This window comes from Marmota monax, unplaced genomic scaffold (assembly GCF_021218885.2).
Source record: "Marmota monax isolate L192 unplaced genomic scaffold, Marmota_monax_Labrador192_F-V1.1 WCK01_AAM20220418_F8-fsc00191, whole genome shotgun sequence".
In the NCBI taxonomy this organism is placed as follows: Eukaryota; Metazoa; Chordata; class Mammalia; order Rodentia; family Sciuridae; genus Marmota; species Marmota monax.
Genome location: NW_026693537.1, coordinates 656,200 through 676,332, shown reverse-complemented (window position 1 = coordinate 676,332; position 20,133 = coordinate 656,200). Strand labels below are relative to the sequence as shown.

At 39.1% G+C, this 20,133-nt stretch overlaps 1 protein-coding gene across 1 annotated transcript in view; it reads right to left on the bottom strand.

Moving 5' to 3' along the window:
• Positions 1 to 472: 472 nt before the first annotated feature.
• The window catches only part of Cilk1 (ciliogenesis associated kinase 1), a 37,726-nt gene continuing 18,065 nt past the window's right edge, over positions 473 to 20,133 (bottom strand). Inside the window, exons 5-13 of the mRNA XM_046458551.2 lie at positions 18,682 to 18,814; positions 17,877 to 18,048; positions 16,142 to 16,309; positions 12,735 to 13,055; positions 10,842 to 11,032; positions 10,427 to 10,575; positions 7,622 to 7,750; positions 5,111 to 5,233; positions 473 to 4,148 (exon numbers count right to left, since the gene is read on the bottom strand). Coding sequence (XP_046314507.1) covers positions 3,994 to 4,148; positions 5,111 to 5,233; positions 7,622 to 7,750; positions 10,427 to 10,575; positions 10,842 to 11,032; positions 12,735 to 13,055; positions 16,142 to 16,309; positions 17,877 to 18,048; positions 18,682 to 18,814 — 1,541 coding nt within the window. The 3' untranslated portion in view covers positions 473 to 3,993. The remainder of the gene's footprint in view (positions 4,149 to 5,110; positions 5,234 to 7,621; positions 7,751 to 10,426; positions 10,576 to 10,841; positions 11,033 to 12,734; positions 13,056 to 16,141; positions 16,310 to 17,876; positions 18,049 to 18,681; positions 18,815 to 20,133) is intronic.

Here is a 20,133-nt window from a genome sequence, read left to right as displayed (position 1 = left end):
GGAAGGGGGAATGGTGGTAGGAAAGACTGTGGAATGAGATGGACATCATTACCCTAAGTACATGTATGAAGACATGAATGGTGTGAATACAACCAGAGATATGAAAAATTGTGCTCTATGTGTAATATGAATTATAATGCATTCCGCTGTTATATATAATGAATTAAAAATTTTAAAAATCCTTTAATTGCAAAATAAATATTCATATTGCTACTCCAAGTGTATGCTTCCAATTTCACAGCAGTAACACTATACTAGGATTAAGAAGTTATAAATATCAAAGTTCCAAATGAACTAACTAAAATATGAAAATTAGGAACTACTATAGTTACATTTTTATTCTTATTTATTTATCGTAGCGCTGAGAATAAAACCCATTGCCTTGCATATGCTAAATAAGCACTATACCAGCCCCATCCTCAAAGTTTTTTTGATGAAGAATATAAGAACAGGAACAAAATACTCAAATCAGTTTTTTGTTAAACTGTAACTTTATTTGGAGCAGGAGAATTTTCCTTACATAAAGTTAACATTATTAAACACCTTAGGACAAACTATTCAAAACATGACATTTTATTTCAGAATGATCTTGCTTCAGTGGTTTCTGCCCTCCAATCTTCTCATTATTATGAATGTTTGCTTTATAAATAAATATATTCTCAGTTACTCCATTGTAATCAACTCAGGTGACCAAACTGCTATCTGTATTGAGATAACAGATATATTTATTCAGGTCATTTTAAATTCACATTAGCACAGTGTCTTTAAGAAATCGATAATACAGATTAATGTGATATTTGCCCCCAGTTTGTCTCCTTGATGGTTTCCATGAGAAGGTCCTCACAATAAATTATATAAATGTACAGTACATTTGGTTGGAAATTGTAAAAATAATTCTAAAAACTAAGCACATATAGTAAACAAACAAGTTGCTACAGTATGCTTAAAATGATATAAAACAATTAGTATGTCAAACATTTTATTATAAACATATTGCTTTTGGCCATACACCGAGCTGAAGCACACAGTCTGCCTTTCTTTCCTCTCCCTCTTCTACATGGCACAATTGAATGGCTTGATGATGAAAGAAGTGCTACTTCATATGAAAACCAGGTGCACATTAATTTCAACAGTACCTGTTTTTGCACTTAAAAATGAAACAATGATTTTGTTTGACTCACGTTGCCTTGATTGTATTCAATTTCATATAATTTCAGAAGATGACACAGTGTCACTTTTTTAGATCTATGTGGTCCTTTAGGCAAGCAATGTGTCCAAAAAATTGTTTCAAGCTCAATTTTCTGCCTATGTAAATCCTACCATACTTGAGCTGGGTGAGGACTTGGTAATGAAAGGAATTTTAATATAAAATGAATAATCATGCCAAGAGTAGAATAGCTTTTATGGAAATGCAGTTTCCCTGTTGTGCTTGCTGTGCCCCTCAGCACACCACTGTCACCAAACCTTTGGACGTGGAACAAGAGCCACCCTGTACCATATCTGACATCCCGAAAGCTTTCTGACTGTAAATGAGGTATAGTCATTGGATAGGTACATAAGAACTCATCACTCCTGTTGATGTCTTGCTTTCATTTTATAATTCTATAGCAAATAAAAATATATGCAACAGGTAACATTTTATTTTCACTTAACAAAAAATGGTCCCTATTTCCTTTTATACTATATAGCTTGTATATACAATTTGTCCCTTACCTATTTGGGGGATAGCAAAGAATACTATATGGGATTTTGCTAGCTCTTTAAAGTTTATTTTTCAGTAATCTAGTTTTCTCAACTGCACATCAGGTTTTTGACTTGCTAAACATGTTTAGCTTCCCAGGGGAAGGTGTTTGCTGGCAAACTAAGGAAAAGATAAAAGGAAGAAAATGAAGTATTCTCTGAAGGTGAACCTTATAAAAGTATTAGGAAAACAATTTTACAATGTGTAATAACCAGGTAACTAGGTTTTTCAATTTAAAATAAAGTACTGACCTTAACACAAGCTAGAATACAGAGAATATGGCATTGACAATCCATTAGTTTTTCTAAGGGGTAGGTATTTACAATTTAAAACCAGCTTTCCAGCAAGCTGGGTAAGGTTTCAGATTAATTTACCTTTTATATATAATACAAAGAGAAAAATAAATATTAACCTCACAGTAAAGGACTCATCTCTGAAAACACATTTTCTGTTGCTTTAGATAACAAGTTAAGAATATAATACAGAAATTAATTCAGCTTCAAGTTGTGCTTGCATTTACATTTTCTGAAGCTTTGCCGCCAGCTTGTTAACAGGAAAATATTATCTGTCAAATTCACATCCATTATGTCCTTCTCTCATGGCCTTCACCATCATAGTGCTTGGTCAAGTACATTTCTGAGTCAGATTCTCCAAAGCATAAATTACTCCCTGATTTTAGGTTAGAGCCCTTTGGAAGTCATGATAATGTGTTCAGGCTGCCACATATCACTAATACACCAAGCAATCATTTGCCAACTTACTAGTTTGAACCATATGAAAGTATCTACATTCACTTAACCTACCAATCATTTTAACCTACCAATTAGATCACTTCATATGGTTCAGCTTGCTGTATCCTAGAACCTGGAACCAAAAGAGTACTTTGAGCCCTGGGAGAATGTGAAACGATAATGCTGTTGAGGTCACTATCGAATTCACTGGTGATGACTGTCCCTCTTGCCTCTGAGGTAACTGTGAGGGGAGGCAGAAGTGCTTACACTATACAGAGATGGATGGGAGTGGATCTTCTGTCTTTTTCTGTCTCCAAACTAGCTTTGTCATTTGCAAAACTGCTGTAAACATTCCTCTCAATGGAATAGCCTCTGTCCAACAAATAGAGTTCTCACTCTTGAAAGAAACTATGCAGGTTAGGAGTTCAAATGTGGCACACTATGGACACTAACATTAAGATAACCGTGGTTTCCTAGGTCAGTGGGACCCCTGCTCTAAATCTTTTCTCTTCCCCAAATTGTCCTGAGAATTTGGCTAGGATAGATTATTTATGAGCTGCTCCTAACCATGTCTAGAGAACTGAGCTGAATGCAAGATTCCATCTCAGTTATTACAATAAAAATTTTTCTGTTGCTTTGAAACTTGGTATTTTTGATCATGCATCTTGGCAAGGGCATATAAGTTTAATTGACTGTGCTGTGTGAATCCCTTTATGTTGAAAACCATTTGACCCCCAAAGCTGCCCTTTTATATATCTACAATTTGTGTATGTGTGTATACATATATACAATTTGATTTCAAAAATGGAAGAAAATAGAATGTGATGGCTTAGTATGATTCATTTGGATATCTGCAATCACATTAAAGGGTGTTGTAGAAATTTCCAAAAAAATTTTATGTAGAGTTCTTTGTTCTGGGGAACAAAAATAAAACAAAATGAATTATAACCGTGGTATGAAAAAAAATCAAACCGATGACAGGATATTAAGAAAAGCAAAGGATCACTTTCCTAAGGTCAGTCCAAGAAAGCCTGAAGCACCTAACAAGCCATATTTAAATGTAATCATTTCACAATACTCGCACGTATGGAGTAGATAACCCTTAAGTCATAGCCTTAAAATTGCACCCCTATTGCAATACTGCATCAATAGTATTACATTTTTCAAAATCTGTATAAAATATTACCTGGAACCCCAAAGGAAAAACACTTAATCTTTAAAAAGGTCATTACAAAGTTGAACTGTATAAAATGCTAAAACATAACCCATATGTACAAAATGCTGTTGTTTAAGAAAATAATGGGACCCAGTTTTAGAATAAAATAATTTTATACAAAAAAGGTACTGCATTCAAATCAATGTTAAAAAAAACTTTAAAAAAGAATATTGAAATGTCTTAGTTCAGAAGAATAAAGTGTTGGTTTGCCTTTGTATCATCAACATGTCTCTTGTGGGTGGAACACAGTCAGTCTAGGGAAAGTGTCCTGCTCTCCCTGACCAAGGGCCTGGTTGCTGAGACAGTCATCGCCGAGATGGGTACTTGGAAGCCCAGTCTGTCCGGCCATGCACTGGTTGGGCGGCTGGAGGCCGTGGGATCAACCCCGGATTGCTTCTAGGCTGGGTGTGGAAAAAAGGTCGCCCAGGATGAGGTCTCATAGCCTTCAGGGAAGAATAACCTGCAATGGAAGAGAAAGGCTGGTCTGATGATAAAAGACACAAACAATCAAAGCACAGATAAATGTCTCAGGGTAACAAAAATGTCAGAAAATGAGAAATTCAAAAAGAGCATTTGTCTTTTTCTCTAGTCTTCCCTTTCTCAGTTAAGTAGAGTTGTCAAGCCAAAAGTACAGATGTCAATCTTGACTCCTTTCTTTTTCTCAGATCCCACTTACCACTTTTACCAAATCAACTATTGATACAATGGCCTAAACTAGCATCATTTCCTGCCTGGATAACTAGAAAAGACTCCTGTTCCCAACCCTCTTCTTACTTATTCAAATGACAACCAGAAGCCTGAGCAAGACTGTGAAGATGGTGGTCAGATAATGTTACTCTGCTCAAAAGCCTCAGGTGGCTCCCTTGTCCTTCAGTCAGTGAAAACATGCTTACAGAGAGGGAGTAGCTTGCCCCAGGGCCTCATACCCTTGGGCCTCTCAGTCACCCTTGTCCTCCTCTTGATACTTTTTCACTCATGCTCCTCTTGCACTCTGACCTCCTTGCTAGTCCTTGAGTTTGCCAGGCACGTTCTGCTTCAAAGCCTGTGCACTCAAGAATTCCATGTCTGCAACAGTCTTACCCATTTTGCATGCTTGTTCATGCTTCCTTCAGATCTTTACTCAATAACTCCTTTGCAGCAAGATCTTCTTTGGCTCCTTTGCCTAAAACTGCAATCTGCACCCCACACTCCCACCTCCACCATCCCTACACTTCCTGCCTGTTTTATTTTTTCCTGAGTACTTATGAGAATCTGACTTACTACATGTTGTACTTATTCAACTCACTCATTGTCTGCAAGTTCTCCCAGGGCCAGGAGTTCTAGCACATTCTAGCTCATTTCAGGGTTACAACAGGACTAGCACAAAGCAATTGTTCAGTTAATTATTGAATCAATTTATGAATAATTCGAGGTAGAACCTACCTGGGGAAGGATCTGGAATAGATGCTAGGTGTACCCTCTGCATAGCAGAACCGATTTCTTTTTTCAGGAAGGAAGGGATATAATTTCCAGTCAGTCCACTAGAACTTGTAGAGCTGGAACCAACTAATTTACAAAAGCAAAAGCTTGTTACTACAAAGGCATATTCATATGACACCAACAGAGTTAAAGGACAGCTGTGCAGAACAATAAAGAATTAAAATTTTACTTTTAGGGGTTAAAAAAAAAGCATGATGAAAACAGTGAATTCTGAATTGAGCATTCCACCATGCCACACTCTCAGGAAGGTAAGGAGGGGCAAAGACAGTGCTGCTCCCATAGCTGGCAACCAAGTAGGGGGTTGCTTGTTAAATGAAAAAAGGATTATTTGAAGCCAGGCACACACCTATAATCCCAGATACTTGGGAGGCTGAGGTGGGAGGATAGAAAGTTTGAAACCAGCATGGGTAACTTAAGTGAGACTCTGTCTCAGAATAAAAAATAAAAAGGACTGGGGATGTAGTTAAGTGGTAAGTGGGTTGAATCCCCAGTATCAGAAAAAGAAACAAGAAAGAGAAATGATATGTAACATATTCCTTTGTTTTTTGTAAAAGTAAGCTTAGCCTGTTCTGAAATTTGCTTTTTCCACTCATATAGTATCCTTCCATGTCAGTATATAAATTCAAAATTATAGCTTAACATAACTAAGTTAACCATTTGCTTCCTGAGCAACACAAAGATTGTCTTAATTATTTAGGTATTATAAATAAATACTAAATACTATATAAACACTAAATACTCTTACTGATAATCAGGAAATTACTCCTTAATAAAAATATGAACTACATTTGTCATTGATGTCATTTCCATGTAAATGTGTTAAGGGCAGGGACTATGTGCTTCTCATTTTTGTGTTCCAGTAGGTTAATGATATAACTTGTATATAGCAATAATCAATTACTATTGGGTGGGTGAATATCTATAATGTTTATTATTAGGGCTTAAAGGTACACAAAGAATGATAAAAAATGTTATTCCTGGCCATTACATGAACAGAAGTTCCATCCCTGGGGAGGAGTTAATAAGTGGTGCAGTTGCTCTGTCTGTATAACATGGAAGGCTCTCAGCCATTGCCTAGGGCAGAATGGGAAAATGGCCTGGAATGCATGTGTGAGGAACTATGCTGTCAGCTGGAGCACATTTGGCGGTTCTGGTGAATAAGAAAGATATGAAGAAAACCAAGAAGAGAATTTGAAGAAATAACAAAAGGGGAAAAAAGTAGAATCAACACACAAAAAAGATGATGAACCCCATCAGTAAACAAGACATGCAAGTTTAAACCACAGTAAGATACCATTTCACATTCATCAGATTTAGCACAAATTTTAGATTTGACAGTACCAAGTAACATCAAGGATGAAGTGCAACTCCATTACCCTGCTGGAGAGCAATTTGGCAATATCTGTAAAGCCAAAGATAAGTATACCTAAAGAGTTTATTCCAGCAGAGAAACCCTTGCATACGTGCACAAAATAGGATACAATACTGTTCATTTCAGCACTCCTTCTAATAGTAAAAACTGTAAACAACTTACATGTTTGTCAAGAAGAGAAAGAATAAATAATGATCTAGTATAATAAGTTATAGTATTATACAGTCATATAATCTACAATGATATACACATATATGTACATATATAATTGCTACACACACATTTATTAAAATGATTGAAGTGGTGAGCCAGGATTGTGTTCATTTAAACTTGAAAACATGTGAAACATATGAATCTCACACTTTTTTTTTTTTTTTAATGTACAGGAATAATAAACACCTAAATCAGGCTGGTGTGAGGCAGTCTGAATGGAGGAGGGAAAGACCTAGCCACTGGGCTTCAGGTATATGCTAAATTTGACTTCTTTAACCAGGTGGTGGGTACATGGGTATTGATATATTATCTTCTACTTTTTTGTGTGTGCTCCTTAAAAATAAAGGAACCCTAATGGGTAAAAGTGGGGAAAGTGAACTCCAGATGTTTATTTGGCCATACTGCAGGGGAAACAGCACGTGGCAGGGGAAACACAACATGGCAAACAGGTCTACTGAGAATGGGGTCAGTCAATTTGAAAGACTCATTTAACAGAAAAAAATGGGGACGGCTTTCTAAACAGTTCACCTTCCAACCAGCAGGGATGCTGATGTCCTAGGCCTAAGGCTGGGTCATCAACAAAGTACCATCGGGAACAAGGAAAATGGCCCCATGCTCAACATCTACCTCAGAAGGCCGCTGCCCACAGTACACCAGGCCTCACTCCATAGCTATCCTCGAGGGCAGACCCCCATGGGGGCTGGCTGAGCCCCATGGTATGCTGCCAAGAAAGGGAGAAGAGGGAAGGGTTGGAAAAAAGGTCCACATCCCTATACAAAAGAGGCCTTGTCCCATCTCTCTCTATACCCACTTAGCCACATACGGAGAATCTGCTTTTTGTCATTTAGGGATTAGTAACCGGTACTCACCTGAATTTATTTTGCTGATTACTGATACTGTCCCTGAAGACTTTCCAGACAAACCAGAACTGGACCATGGGTTAGATGGAATAAAGTCTTTGCCTGGATTTGGGAGCATGCCATTTCTTATATTTATTCCTAATAGAGAAGAAATGGTTTTATAAAGCAAAATACAACAGACAAAATGGATAAAGTAACTATAATACATTTATACTATGGAATATTATTCATCCCTAAAAGAGAATGAGATTTTACCATGTGCTACAACATGGATGAGCCTGGAGGACATTATGCTAAATGCAATAAGCCAGAAAGAAAAATAATGCATGATCTCACTTATATGTGGGATCTACCAAAAAAAAAATATGCAGAGACCACACATAGTAGTTCCCAGGGGTGGTAGCTTCCAGGGGTGGAATAAGGAGAAAAAATAGGGAGATGATGTAGGTCATATACAGCAGATATGTAGGATGAACAAGTCTAAAGATCTAACGTGCAACATGAGGACCATAGGTAATAAAACTGTACAGCACACGGGATTTGTACTAATGAGTAGAATCTAGCTTTTCTTGCCACTGGGGGAAAAAAGCTAATGACATGAGATGCTGGGTGTTAATTTGCCACTTCGTACTAGATACATGTAATATCATGTCACATGCCTTATTTATACACAATGCAGTTTATTTAAAATGCAAAATACACATTTAATCTTGTACTGGACATCACAAATGAAACTGAACCCAACTGATCAAAAACTACCTATGGTGCAAAATCAAAGCAAAATCTGACTGATGATATCATCTAACAGAGGGCAAAGGAGGTTAGTATGTATCTGATTTTTGGGTAGCCTGAGAAAGATCTCTTGTCCCTTGTCTTGACCTTCTGGCACTGTCCTGGCTTCAGTGGTCCTGGGCAGTCTAATCTTCCCCCTTTCCAGACAACTTCATTTTTGTCACCTGTCCAGGTTCTCTTCCTTCCTCTTCCCCATCCCCACACCCCAGCTCTGCAACCTGCTGCTCTCCTCTTTCTTTGTCCTCTGAGGTTTCATCTTCTTACCTCTCCTGGACCATTCTCACTGTCACATGCTAATGATGTTGGTTTGCACCACCAACTCTCATAAACTCTGGTCCCTCACATCCAAAGCCTCCCAAAACAAGCTGACTTGACTTTGACCTTGATCAATTTGATCTCAAGACTCATTCCTCTCCCCCTAAGTTTAGAGGTGGTCCCACTTATGTCAGACACTGCAACTATTTCAAAACTGAAAGTCTAAATACCTCTTTTATCCTTCTCCTGCTGCCCCACAGCCAAAAATAAACAACTCTCCAATTCACTCCTTGATCTTTTTGCCTGTGGTTACTGTGGTTCCCTCATGCCTGGACCCCTCTACACCCATCATCTGATCTCTTCTCCCAGGTCATCCTGGGAACTGTCAGGCCAGTCCTCTAGAACACAATGTCAATACCTATGAAGTCTGATAGTATTTGCCCTTTTCTTAATCCAACAGTGAAAACTTGAATGTACAGGGGGACCCAATGTACCCACCCCATCTCTTCCCCGATGACTGTACCTCCAGCTCAGGCTACCACTTCCCTTGTCTAGGTAACAGCTGTGGCTTGCAGGCCCTCACCCACTCAGTGCACAGATGTATAAAAACCCAATTAACTCTTCCAGTTAACACCCTTCAAGCTTTCCCATTGCTGATGAAATGAACCCAAATTTCTTCCAAGGCCCCCCAAAATGTCTCACACTCTACACTACATGGCCTCCTCTCTTGCCATGCTCTGGCACACTGGCCTCTGCTATTTCTCTCACACATTAATCCTTCTCCTGCCTCAAGGCCTTGTGCTACTATTTCTGCTGCCCCACATTTTCTTGCATTTTCTTTCTGTATATTTGGTTCTTTCTCCTTCTTTGGGGGCCCAGCTAAGAGCCACTTGCTCGGAGAGGCCTTTCCTAACCACTTTATTACTATCTGATTATTGCTTGTCTCTGTACCAAAGTCTCTCTTCTCCACTAGGATCCAAGCTGCACATGCCTGAGGGCTTTGTCTGCAGGCTGCTGTGTGAAGCCACTGTGGAGACTCTGATGAGAAGGAGCTCCATGGGGTTGTGCATCCTAGGGGCCCTGCTTGGCTGTTTTGTTCATGGTAATATTCCCAGTGCTTAGCATACAGTAGATGTTCAATACATAGTTACTAATTTAATGAATTTGTTAGTTTAGAACATGAAGAATCTAGAGAGAGGTTCAGGTACCCACCAAACCTAAGCCCTCTGCCAAAGGGTGTTACTAAGCTCCTCTCACGGCTTCCTGACTGGCAATTTCTCCTAAACCTGACCTGATAGAAAGCTTCAGATGTGTTTCTTAGTTCTTGGCAATTCCTCCCTCCTCTGAGGCTGAACCTAGTTTCCTATATTTCTTCCAAATATTTCCAAATTTCTTACCTCAGGTGACTATACAAGGTAAAAATGTGAGAACCAGGACTCAGCAAATATTTCTATGATTTTACTACCAATTCTGGCAGAGGTCAGTGTGCCCAGGGCATAGCAAAAAATGAGGCTATAGTTGGTACCATGAGGCATCTTTTGACCTGGTAAAAAAAATTGGATTTCAATTTTCATGAGCAATGGGAAGCTGTTGAAGGGTTTTAAATAGAGAAGTAACAAGATATTATTATCTATATTCGTGTACTGAGTTGGTACAAGAACCAATTTGGAAGAACTTGCCTCCCAAAACAGAATCTTTCTGAATATGTGATTCCAAGGATAAGATTTCTTGTCACTGATCAAAGTAAAGGAAAGTCACTTATGTTACCAGGCAAGTATCGAGAGTGCTTTAAGTAGTGCTGTTTGGCTGCAGATCTCAGAGTTGGTGTGTCTCGCCTCTGATAAGAAGTCTGGATGGGGGCACTATTTCCTGTACCCACAGGCTCAGAGGGCTTCAGGTCCAAAACACTCTCAAATCTGAATTAAAAAAAAAAACATGGTTTAAATCATAGAGAGAATGAGTGTGTGTGTGTGTGTGTGTGTGTGTGTGTGTGTGTGTGTGAGTGAGAGAGAGAGAGAGAAAGAGAGAGAGAGAGAATGAACATCATCTGACAGGTACAGAGAATCAGAGAGTGAGAGCGAGAGTGAGAGCGAGCGAGAGAGAGAATGAACATCATCTGACAGGTATAGATAATCACAAATCCCAGATTCACTCTGTTCACAGGTATAAGCAGCACACTTGCCTGCAAAGAGCATCATCACTCTGTCTTTTCTTGTTTTTCAGGTCAATCCTGGTGAAGGATGGACTGAAATCCAAGTCATCCAACTCAGCCCAGTCATCAGAATCCTTTGTTGACCTGGATATGAGACCCCATCTTCTCCTACTCTTTGGCTTGATCTCACCATTTTTGTGTTCCAGGCCAGCCAGGATTTTCTGTGCATACAAGGATGGGGAAGGAAAAAAGCAATACTGGCATTAATGGAGTTCAACCAGGAATAATTCCTACCGTGAACTTCTTTTGTAATGAAAAGCAGGATCCTGAAGCACAGCATTCTTCAATATTCACTGCTTATTTGAAAGGACACTTGTGGAATATACATTCCCAGACCTCCTGTCTCTCACCTACTCTGACAGATTTCATTGGTTGCCAGCCATTGAGTGCACTAAGCTATGTAACACAAGGTTTTAAAAAAGGAATCTTAGAATTCTTCTTACACACTTGGAAGATGGCTGGATTCTCATTTGGGCCTCATCCCTGAGAGTTACTATGATTTCTGCTGTTACCATAGAGACGTAAGAGATTATAGCTAAGGTGTCAGCCATCCTGCTCTTTTATAGAAAATAGTGCCAACAATGCCTGCTTTGCTTTCTCAGTAGATCTGGACACTATCTTTGACTATAAAATAGCTACCACAGCAAATTTCCAAATAGGCACCACTACCAAATCATGGGCTAGGGTAAAGTGAGCAACATACCAACCCTGCCACCTCTGGCAGTATCCACATTTTGCTGGTTGGGAGCCCACACTCAGTGAATACTAGTTGACAGAAAGGTACCTCTTTCGCATGAAAGTTTTAGACTCTTCAGATAGTATTACAAAGCTAACGATAACTACAATCCCTTGTCAGGTTATCATTCTACTGAATCTAACACTCATTGTTTCCTTTTGAAAACCAGCCCAAGAAAAGAAAGATCTGGGCTCAATTAATAGCTCAGCATTAACAGTATCCATTTATACCAGTAATATGAATAGCAACCAGGAGGTAGGTATCTTATGGGTTTTTTTTTGTTGTTATTGTTGTTTTGTTTTTTTTTTTGGTACTGGGGATTAAACCCATCGGTACTTTGTCACTGAGCTACATCCTCAACCCTTTTTATTTTTTATTTTGAGACAGGGTCTCATTAAGTTGCTTAGGCTGGCCTTGAACTTGTGATCCTACTGCTTCAGCCTCCTGAGTTGCTGGGATTACAGACATGCACCACTGTGCCTCGCTGTGATTTTTGAAACATCTTCACAAGCTTCATGACCTTTGATCCTCATGAACCACACTGCCTGGAGGACGATATGTGTTATGATCTTCTTTTTATAGGTAAGAAAACTGTGTCTATAGGGATTAATAATAACAATGACTACTAACACTTACTGAGTTCTAACTATGTGCCAGGTGCCATTCTAAATTCTTCTCAAGTATTAACTTATTTAGTCCTTACAACAATTATATCAAAAAAGGCTATTATTATTTGTATTTTACAGATGAGGTGAGGAAGAGTGGAAAAGCTAAATAACTTGCTTAGGGTCACTGAGATATTAAATACCAGGGCCAAGATTTGAAACTCTAGTGATCTGGCTGCAGAATCCAGTTCTCAGCCATTACCTCAACTGATTCCAGGAATGGCACCACTATCAAGAGGCAGAGCCTAAACTTGAATTTAGACCTAGAACCAAAGGTCTCTTCACAATTCCTATTTAGACCTTGAACCAAATTCTCTTCACAAGTGCTATTGCAAAGATAAATGAATTATATTTGGGCCTTATGTAGCAAAAAAGAAAATACTTCACATAATATGTAAGTCAGAAGAGGAATAAGGAGGAATCAGGAGACACAAAGCTCCCCGGCAAACTCTTGCTGCTTACCGACTGAGGATTCTTGCTGTGGAGGGATGGGAAGAGCAGCGGGCTCGGCTTGTCCTCCTGAAGATGACTTGGGTGGTCTGTCCTGGAGGCTTCTGCTTTGTAGGGGTAGATGAGATGCTGAGGGGGCTGGCCGGCTTGTTGCTGTCGGGAAGAAATTCTGGTGTGTGGCTTCGTTGGAGGCTGGGCTGGAGGGACTGGTTTGATGAGAGGAGGTGGGCCTTTCTTTTCCAGGACATCTTTCTGTGACTTTCCTGAATCCTGAAGGCTCTGTGTGGTGCTGCCTAGTGGATGTCCAACCTGAAAGTAAGGATATCGAAGTGCCTGGAATGACAAATGAGGTGTTAGGAGAAAAATCTAGCCAGGAGGGTAAACACCATCTTGATCACTGGGCAATAACACATGTGACCAGTTTACTGCAGGTTTCCAGCTCAAACCAACTCTAAGAGCATCCTGAATTAGTAACACCTCTTATGACTTTCCTTATCTAAGATACCATAAAATTTATGTACTATTTGCAATACTTAAAATTATTTGGAGAAAGTAGCCAATTATGCTGATACTTTTTTTTTTTTTTAGTTGTAGATGGACACAATACCATTATTTATTTATATTTATGTGGTGCTGAGGATTGAACCCAGTGCCTCATACATGCAAGGCAAGCGCTCTGCCACTGAGCCACAATCCTGGCCCTATTATTTTTGAAGAGCATCCTGGTTCAATGTAGATCCTGATTTTATAACTTACTTGCAATTTGTGTTAAATATGGTATTTTACACTTCTAAACCCATTTTTTTTCATTCTTCAGAAAGAGAAAAAATAAATTAAAACAGAAAGAGCCAAATATAATGATCCTGGAGGACTCTGAAAAATCAAGTTCAAAATAAGCAGGTACATCTGCTTTTCTCTCAGGAGTGCCAATAGTATAACACATGACATAGTTAAACCTTCCCCAGAAAGACAAGGTTTAGTTGCCAGTTGTTCTGGATTATCAAGTTTTCAGGATAGCCAAGGGATAAATCTTAAATTTCTGGGGCTTATAAATCTTTTTGAAAAATGACCTATATTCCCTTCTTTGGTTACCTAGATGTTGTTGAAAACAACAGTATTTCTTCATTACTCTGGGACATAGTTGTAAACATCAGGAACAATCATACATAAATGTAGATACAGAGGAAAATAATATGGGTACCCTTATAGAGGTCTTGAATTCTGGCTTTTAACTTGGAAAGTCTTCTCTGTAGTGCTAGGCATTCAAGCAAGTCTGGATTGATCCGAGGTATTTTTAGCTTTTCTGATACTATTCTTAAGAGCACACATTCCTCTCGATTCCCTGTTATAGAATCTTTTTCTTTCCATCTCTTGCATCATTTAAAATAATGGCTCAACTGGGCATGGTGGTGCATGTCTATAAGTCTAGTGGCTCAGGAAGCTGAGGCAAGACGATCACAAGTTCAAAGCCAGCCATAGCAACTTAGTGAGGCTCTAAGCAACTTCTTGAAAGCCTGTCTCAAAATTAAAAGTAAAAAGGACTAGGGATGTGGCTCAGTGATAAAGTACCCCTGGGTTCAATCCCTGGGGTGTGTGTGTGTATATATATATATATATGTATGTATGTATGTATGTATATGTATGTATGTGTGTGTATATATATATATATATATATATATAGTTAAAAAGTGGTTCATCAGCAATCTTCCTTTCTGCCCTAAAGCTGTTTGTGAATGTCACCACAAGAGGGACATTTCAGAAAGCTTTCCAACTCTCTTGAGTGAGTCAGAGTCCTCGGGCACCAGATTATAGCAATTTCTTCATTGAGTCCTTGGGAAAGTGTTTTTCTACACTCCTTCATTTTTCTCACAACTATCATCTCTCCAACTACCACCAATTCTAACATCACATTATCATTTTCTTTATATATCCCCACCAAACCATCTCTGATTAGAATTGTTCACTTATGAAGCAGGAAGCATCACAATACCAGACCTTAAATTGTACTACAGAGCTATAGTAACAAAAACAGCATGGTATTGGCACAAAAACAGACTTGAAGACCAATGGAACAGAACAGAAGACACAGAAACAAACCCACATAAACATAGTCATGAGGGGAGGGGAGAACAGAAATTCAACGGAGTAGTCAAAGGAGAATGAAAGGAAGGGAGGGAGCATGGGATTAGAAAGACAGTAAAATAAATCCGACATAACTTTCCTATGTTCATATATGAATACATGACCAGTGAAATCCTATATCATGCACAACCACAAGAATGGGAAGTTGCTGGGCACAGTGGTGCATGCCTGTAATTCCTGTGGCTTGGGAGGCTGATACAGTAGGATAGTGAGTTCAAAGCCGGCCTCAGCAAAAGTGAGGTGCTAAGAAACTCAGTGAGACCCTGTCTCTAAATATAATACAAAATAGGGTTAGGGGTGTGGTTCAGTGGTCAAGTGCCCCTGAGTTCAATCCCTGGTCCAAAATGGAAAGTTATCCTCCACGTATGCATAGTATGTCAAAATATACCCTACTGTCATGTATATTGGAAAATAACAAATAAAAAAAAATCTGTTATTCATTCGATTCTCTGAGCAGTGTTAATTGTTCATGAGACCAGTTGAGAAAAGGTCAGGTACAATTAAGTCAACAGGAGGCTTGCAGTAGGAAGGTGAGGGGTCAGAGCTCACAGCATCACATCTCTTTTGGCTGCTCTTCATAATTTAATTCACAGTGGCTTAGGGGAGGGTGGATGAGAAGCCAGGAGGCATGAAGTCATTCAGAGACCTGCCATCTGCATGACAGGACTGCAGCTGGCCGCACTCTCCATACTAGTTACTGGATGAGCAATCAGGGCAAATCACTTAAACTTTCTGAGATTCAGTTTTCTCACCTATGGAGGTAAAACCAAAAATGCCTATCTCATGGAGTCCTCATCAGGTTAAAAATCATATAAAATATATTCAAGAGTTTGTAAACCATAAAGTGCTACAAAATAGGAATTGCAGATATTCGGCCTGACTTCATCCCATCTGTCATTCTCTCAAGGTCTGAGGTTACCTTTCAACAACCAGTGATGGTTGATAACCATTAAACTACTCTCTAATCTTAACTCATAGAGAATATGTTTAAAAACATTTTCCAAAGACGAGATACATATATCTGTTTATTTTAATTTGTACATATATAGTGATGTATCCTGTGAATATGCCATTTTCCAAAGCAACAAGATTGTTTAACCTTAACCTCTTTAATTATACACTATAAGTTTCAAGCTATTTAAAGTTCTTATGTGTGTACCACTAGTGGTATTCAATACAATTTTTCACCCATAATATTAAATATTTCCCATGTGAAATCAGAGTTAGATATGAACTTCATAAGAAATGCATCAGAAGGCAGAAAATGGAGCAAAAACCTGACTAGCTGTTGGCCGTTTCTTGGGATCCCACTGAAGCATGTCTCTCAGGAGCTGAATTGCTTCACTGCTAGCATTCGGAATCAGGGTCTTCAGGTTATTGGGTATGCACTGGGGCCAGTGGAAGTTCATAGCATTTGAAAGTTGGTAGCCTTCAGGCCAGTCCGTCTGAAAAAAGAAAAAAACAGAAAGTCTTTCTCACCTAATCGCTGTGCCTCAAGTGTGCCCATCTGGACAGGCAATCATGCCACTGCCCTGCCAGAGTGATTGTGGCAGCAGGCAGCAGTGTATGTGATGAGACACACAGTCACATCGAAGAGACTCTGAAGAACACGAATTCTGGAGAACTGCAGAAGAGACACACCAAATTGTTTTATGACCTTTACGTAAGATAATCCATCTCTTGAAATTTGGGGTTTGTACCAAATTAGTATTTCCCCAACTGTGTGCCAGGAGACAAAGCTTTTAGAAATTGCTAATGAGATATTTGTGGGGAAAAGACAAAATAAAACAAAACACCTTGTCGTGGTTAAATGTCTTTTTGTTTTGTTTTGTTCTTGTTTTTGGTACAAGGAATTGAACTCAGGGGCACTTGACCACTGAGACACATCCCCAGCCCAATTTTGTATTTTATTTAGAGACAGGGTTTCACTGAGTTGCTTAGTGCCTCGCTTTTGCTGAGACTGGCTTTGAACTTGCAATTCTCCTGCCTCAGTCTCCTAGTTAAATGTTTGAAACCCTTCATATTATTATATCTCCAACTTGATGATTTGAAATACACATGCTGAGGAAACAAGTGGTAAAGAGAGCTGCTCTACCCCATCTCTGGCTCCCCACTTTTTCATGTATCAAACCTGTGGGACTCTGAAGGCTAGAACAAATAACAGAAAGTGCTGAGCAACTGGTATTTAAGGTTCCTTCTAGTTCTAAAACTACTGTTCTGTAAGATACATCCTGATATATATTACCTCCCCCACTTCTTTTTTTCTAAAGCCAAGTGGCACTATGTATATCTTAAAACATCCATTCACTTAGATGGTTTCTGAGTGAACATTTAATGTTACTGAATATAAAAAAAATAATTCAATATAAATCCTAAACTTAAGAATATCACTGTCCCTTGGTTAAGTAACCCTGGGCTCAATCAAAAAAAAAAGAAGAAGAAGAAGAAGAAGAAGAAGAAGAAGAATATCACTGTCCTTAATAGAGAAAATAGGTCATTTATTTAAAAGCACAATAATACAGAGTAAAAAAAGACACAAGAAAGGTATAGCTACAGATGGGCAGAGGAGGGACAAATGCCAGCAGGGGACTTTGGAAACCTTCTTGAAGAAGTGGCAATAATGATTCATGTAAATGATTAAAACATTTTTTGAGGGTCTAGCTCATACCAATAATGGTGCTGGGACATAAATAAATGCAAGACAAATCTTTGCTCTGAATGAGCTTATGGTCCAAGAGAGATCTATAAACAGATAATTACACTAATAATGCAGAATACAGCAGAAGATGAAGATGAGACTGGAGAAACAGTGGTGGGGGGAGGGAGATGGGGAGTCTTAGAAGAAAAGCGGGAGTTGGTCACACAGAGACAGTCACTCAGACAAAGTGCATGTGCAAGGCACAGAAATAGAGAAATTTCAGGGAACATTGCCAGGAAGTCCAAAGTGGAGAAGATGGGAAGGGATGAGAAGTCATTGGCTTTGGCCCACAGGCCTTTGTTTCATATCATTACCTTTTTTGGTGTCCCCAACAGTTGGCAAATTTTGAATATCGTGTCAATTTCACTGGCCCCAGGGAAGAGTGGCCTGAGGGTGTACACCTCTGCCATGATGCAGCCCACAGCCCAGATGTCAATGGGGGAGCTGTAGTTGGTAGACCTCAGGAGAACTTCTGGAGCCCTGTACCTGGAGGGACAAAGTTAACTGAGAGCTATCACTTCCACTGGCCAGAAATTAAATAGCAAGCAGTTCTCAGCAAAATTTATATATTTGTTTTCTTTCTAGTTCAGTGTGGTAAATGAACTTTTAGAGGATTTGGCTTCTGCCATGGCTGCCTTCTCTATTCACATTATTTTCTATTGAGCGTTTCTCTATAAGAGTCTTCTCTATAGCATCTTTGAGAGGAAGAGAGCCAGGAGAGAAAGTAAAAGAGAAAATAAAGCATGTGGGAGATACTTCTTGATCATGGCAAGCTGTATATCAGCTCCTGGGGTCTGAAAGTTTTAGCAATAGCAATAAAATAGTCTTTCAAATAGGTATTTGGAGAATCTTTTATGACTCCTTTATGAAACTGTCCTCAGGAAGGTCCATATATAGCATCTTATTCATACTATGGAGGGGCATGATGGATTTCCTTAAAAATTATTTACATCCAAGTTTTTAACTGTGTCCAATGCCAACACACCTACAAACCAGTGTTTCAGACTGCACTCCTCCTCTTGTGAAAAGTTACTATTTATGATTGACAATCAACCCTCCCTAGAATGGTATCTTTTAAAATAAGTGCTCTTCAGTAATTTTGAGAAAAAAAATATTCACCATCTGGTAGATACGTAGTCTGTGTATGGAGGTCTTGATCGGATTTCTCGGGCCAATCCAAAGTCTGCGATTTTCACAAGTTCTGGTCCCATACAGAGGAGGTTCTCAGGCTTTAAGTCCCGATGGAAAAAGCCTGGAGGAACAAAGAAGAATCCAAATGCAAATCTGCTGCATTACTCTTTTCAGCCATACTACTCTTCTCATAACAGCTTCTCATAAAGCACCCTGATATGATACCAAAGACTATGCATCTATCCACAATAACGCACAAAGTTTTGGTCTTCTCACAGGACTTCAATCATTTACCTTTGCAAAATCACCTAAAAGTTGATCAACTTCTTGTAAAAGATTTTTCTTTATAAGAGAAAACTTCACTTAAAATACCAAAACCCATGAACTGAGATAACTTTGTAAAACAAACTGTCACTCAAGGGAAAAATACCATTCCTACTTTGCCCAAATCAGTCAGGAAAAAAAAAATTGAGATTGAAACAATTTCAAAAGAAAACAGTCTTAATGGGTATTGAGTTTATATCACAGTTATAATTTTTTTCTAAAAGACAAAGGATTTATGAATATGATCTACTCGTGCCTGAAATTCCAATGCATGTTGTGACACATGTTTAAATGTTAAGTGCTTATTACTTTGCCTAATGAAGTACAGAGGTGTATCTGTAGCTCACATTGTGAAAGGCAAAGGAATCTCATCAAATGAAAAGCCCATGTCAGCTGCAGTGGTGCTCTGATGGCACAGGCAGGAGATATTCACCATGACAGCCTTCTAGGTTTTCTCAAACACCTAGTGATCAGCAATTTTTACCCACTCTCTGACTGTCTTACCAACATGGACAGCATTCAGTGTGATGCTAAATCTCAACGGGATGCCCAAACTGGAAATACAGCTCAATTGATGCACTATTATATGCCACCATTAGCAATGTTGTGAGAGCTGGACTAACTAGCACATTATGAGAGAAATTAATAGCCATCACTGAAAACCTACACTACTCCTAGACCTCCTCTGTGCTGATAATTTACATTTCTAACATGCCATCTCTACTCCTCTCTAATAACATAGCAAGCTGATACCCCTGTATCAGCTTGGGCAAACTGTTTTTCTCCTCTTCCAAATCATCTCTCCTTCTCAGATCTTTGATGAAATTGCTAGATACCTTGTAGTCATACTGAGTCCATCCTTCCACAGACAGTGATGGGATTGTGGTGCCTTTTCCATTGCAGTATCCCCTATCCATCCCTGTCTATCCCTTCAAGCCTCCCCAACACTTGCTCTCTTGTCTGCCTCTGTCTCACTGTGTTTTTACACGCTTGCCTAGCTCCAGCTTCACTGGATCCCCACACATCCTGATTCTTAGGCACCATCTTTACCTTGCCACGCTCCTATCCACACAGACAAAAACACCTTCCATTGCATTTTTAAGACTATTTAACAAG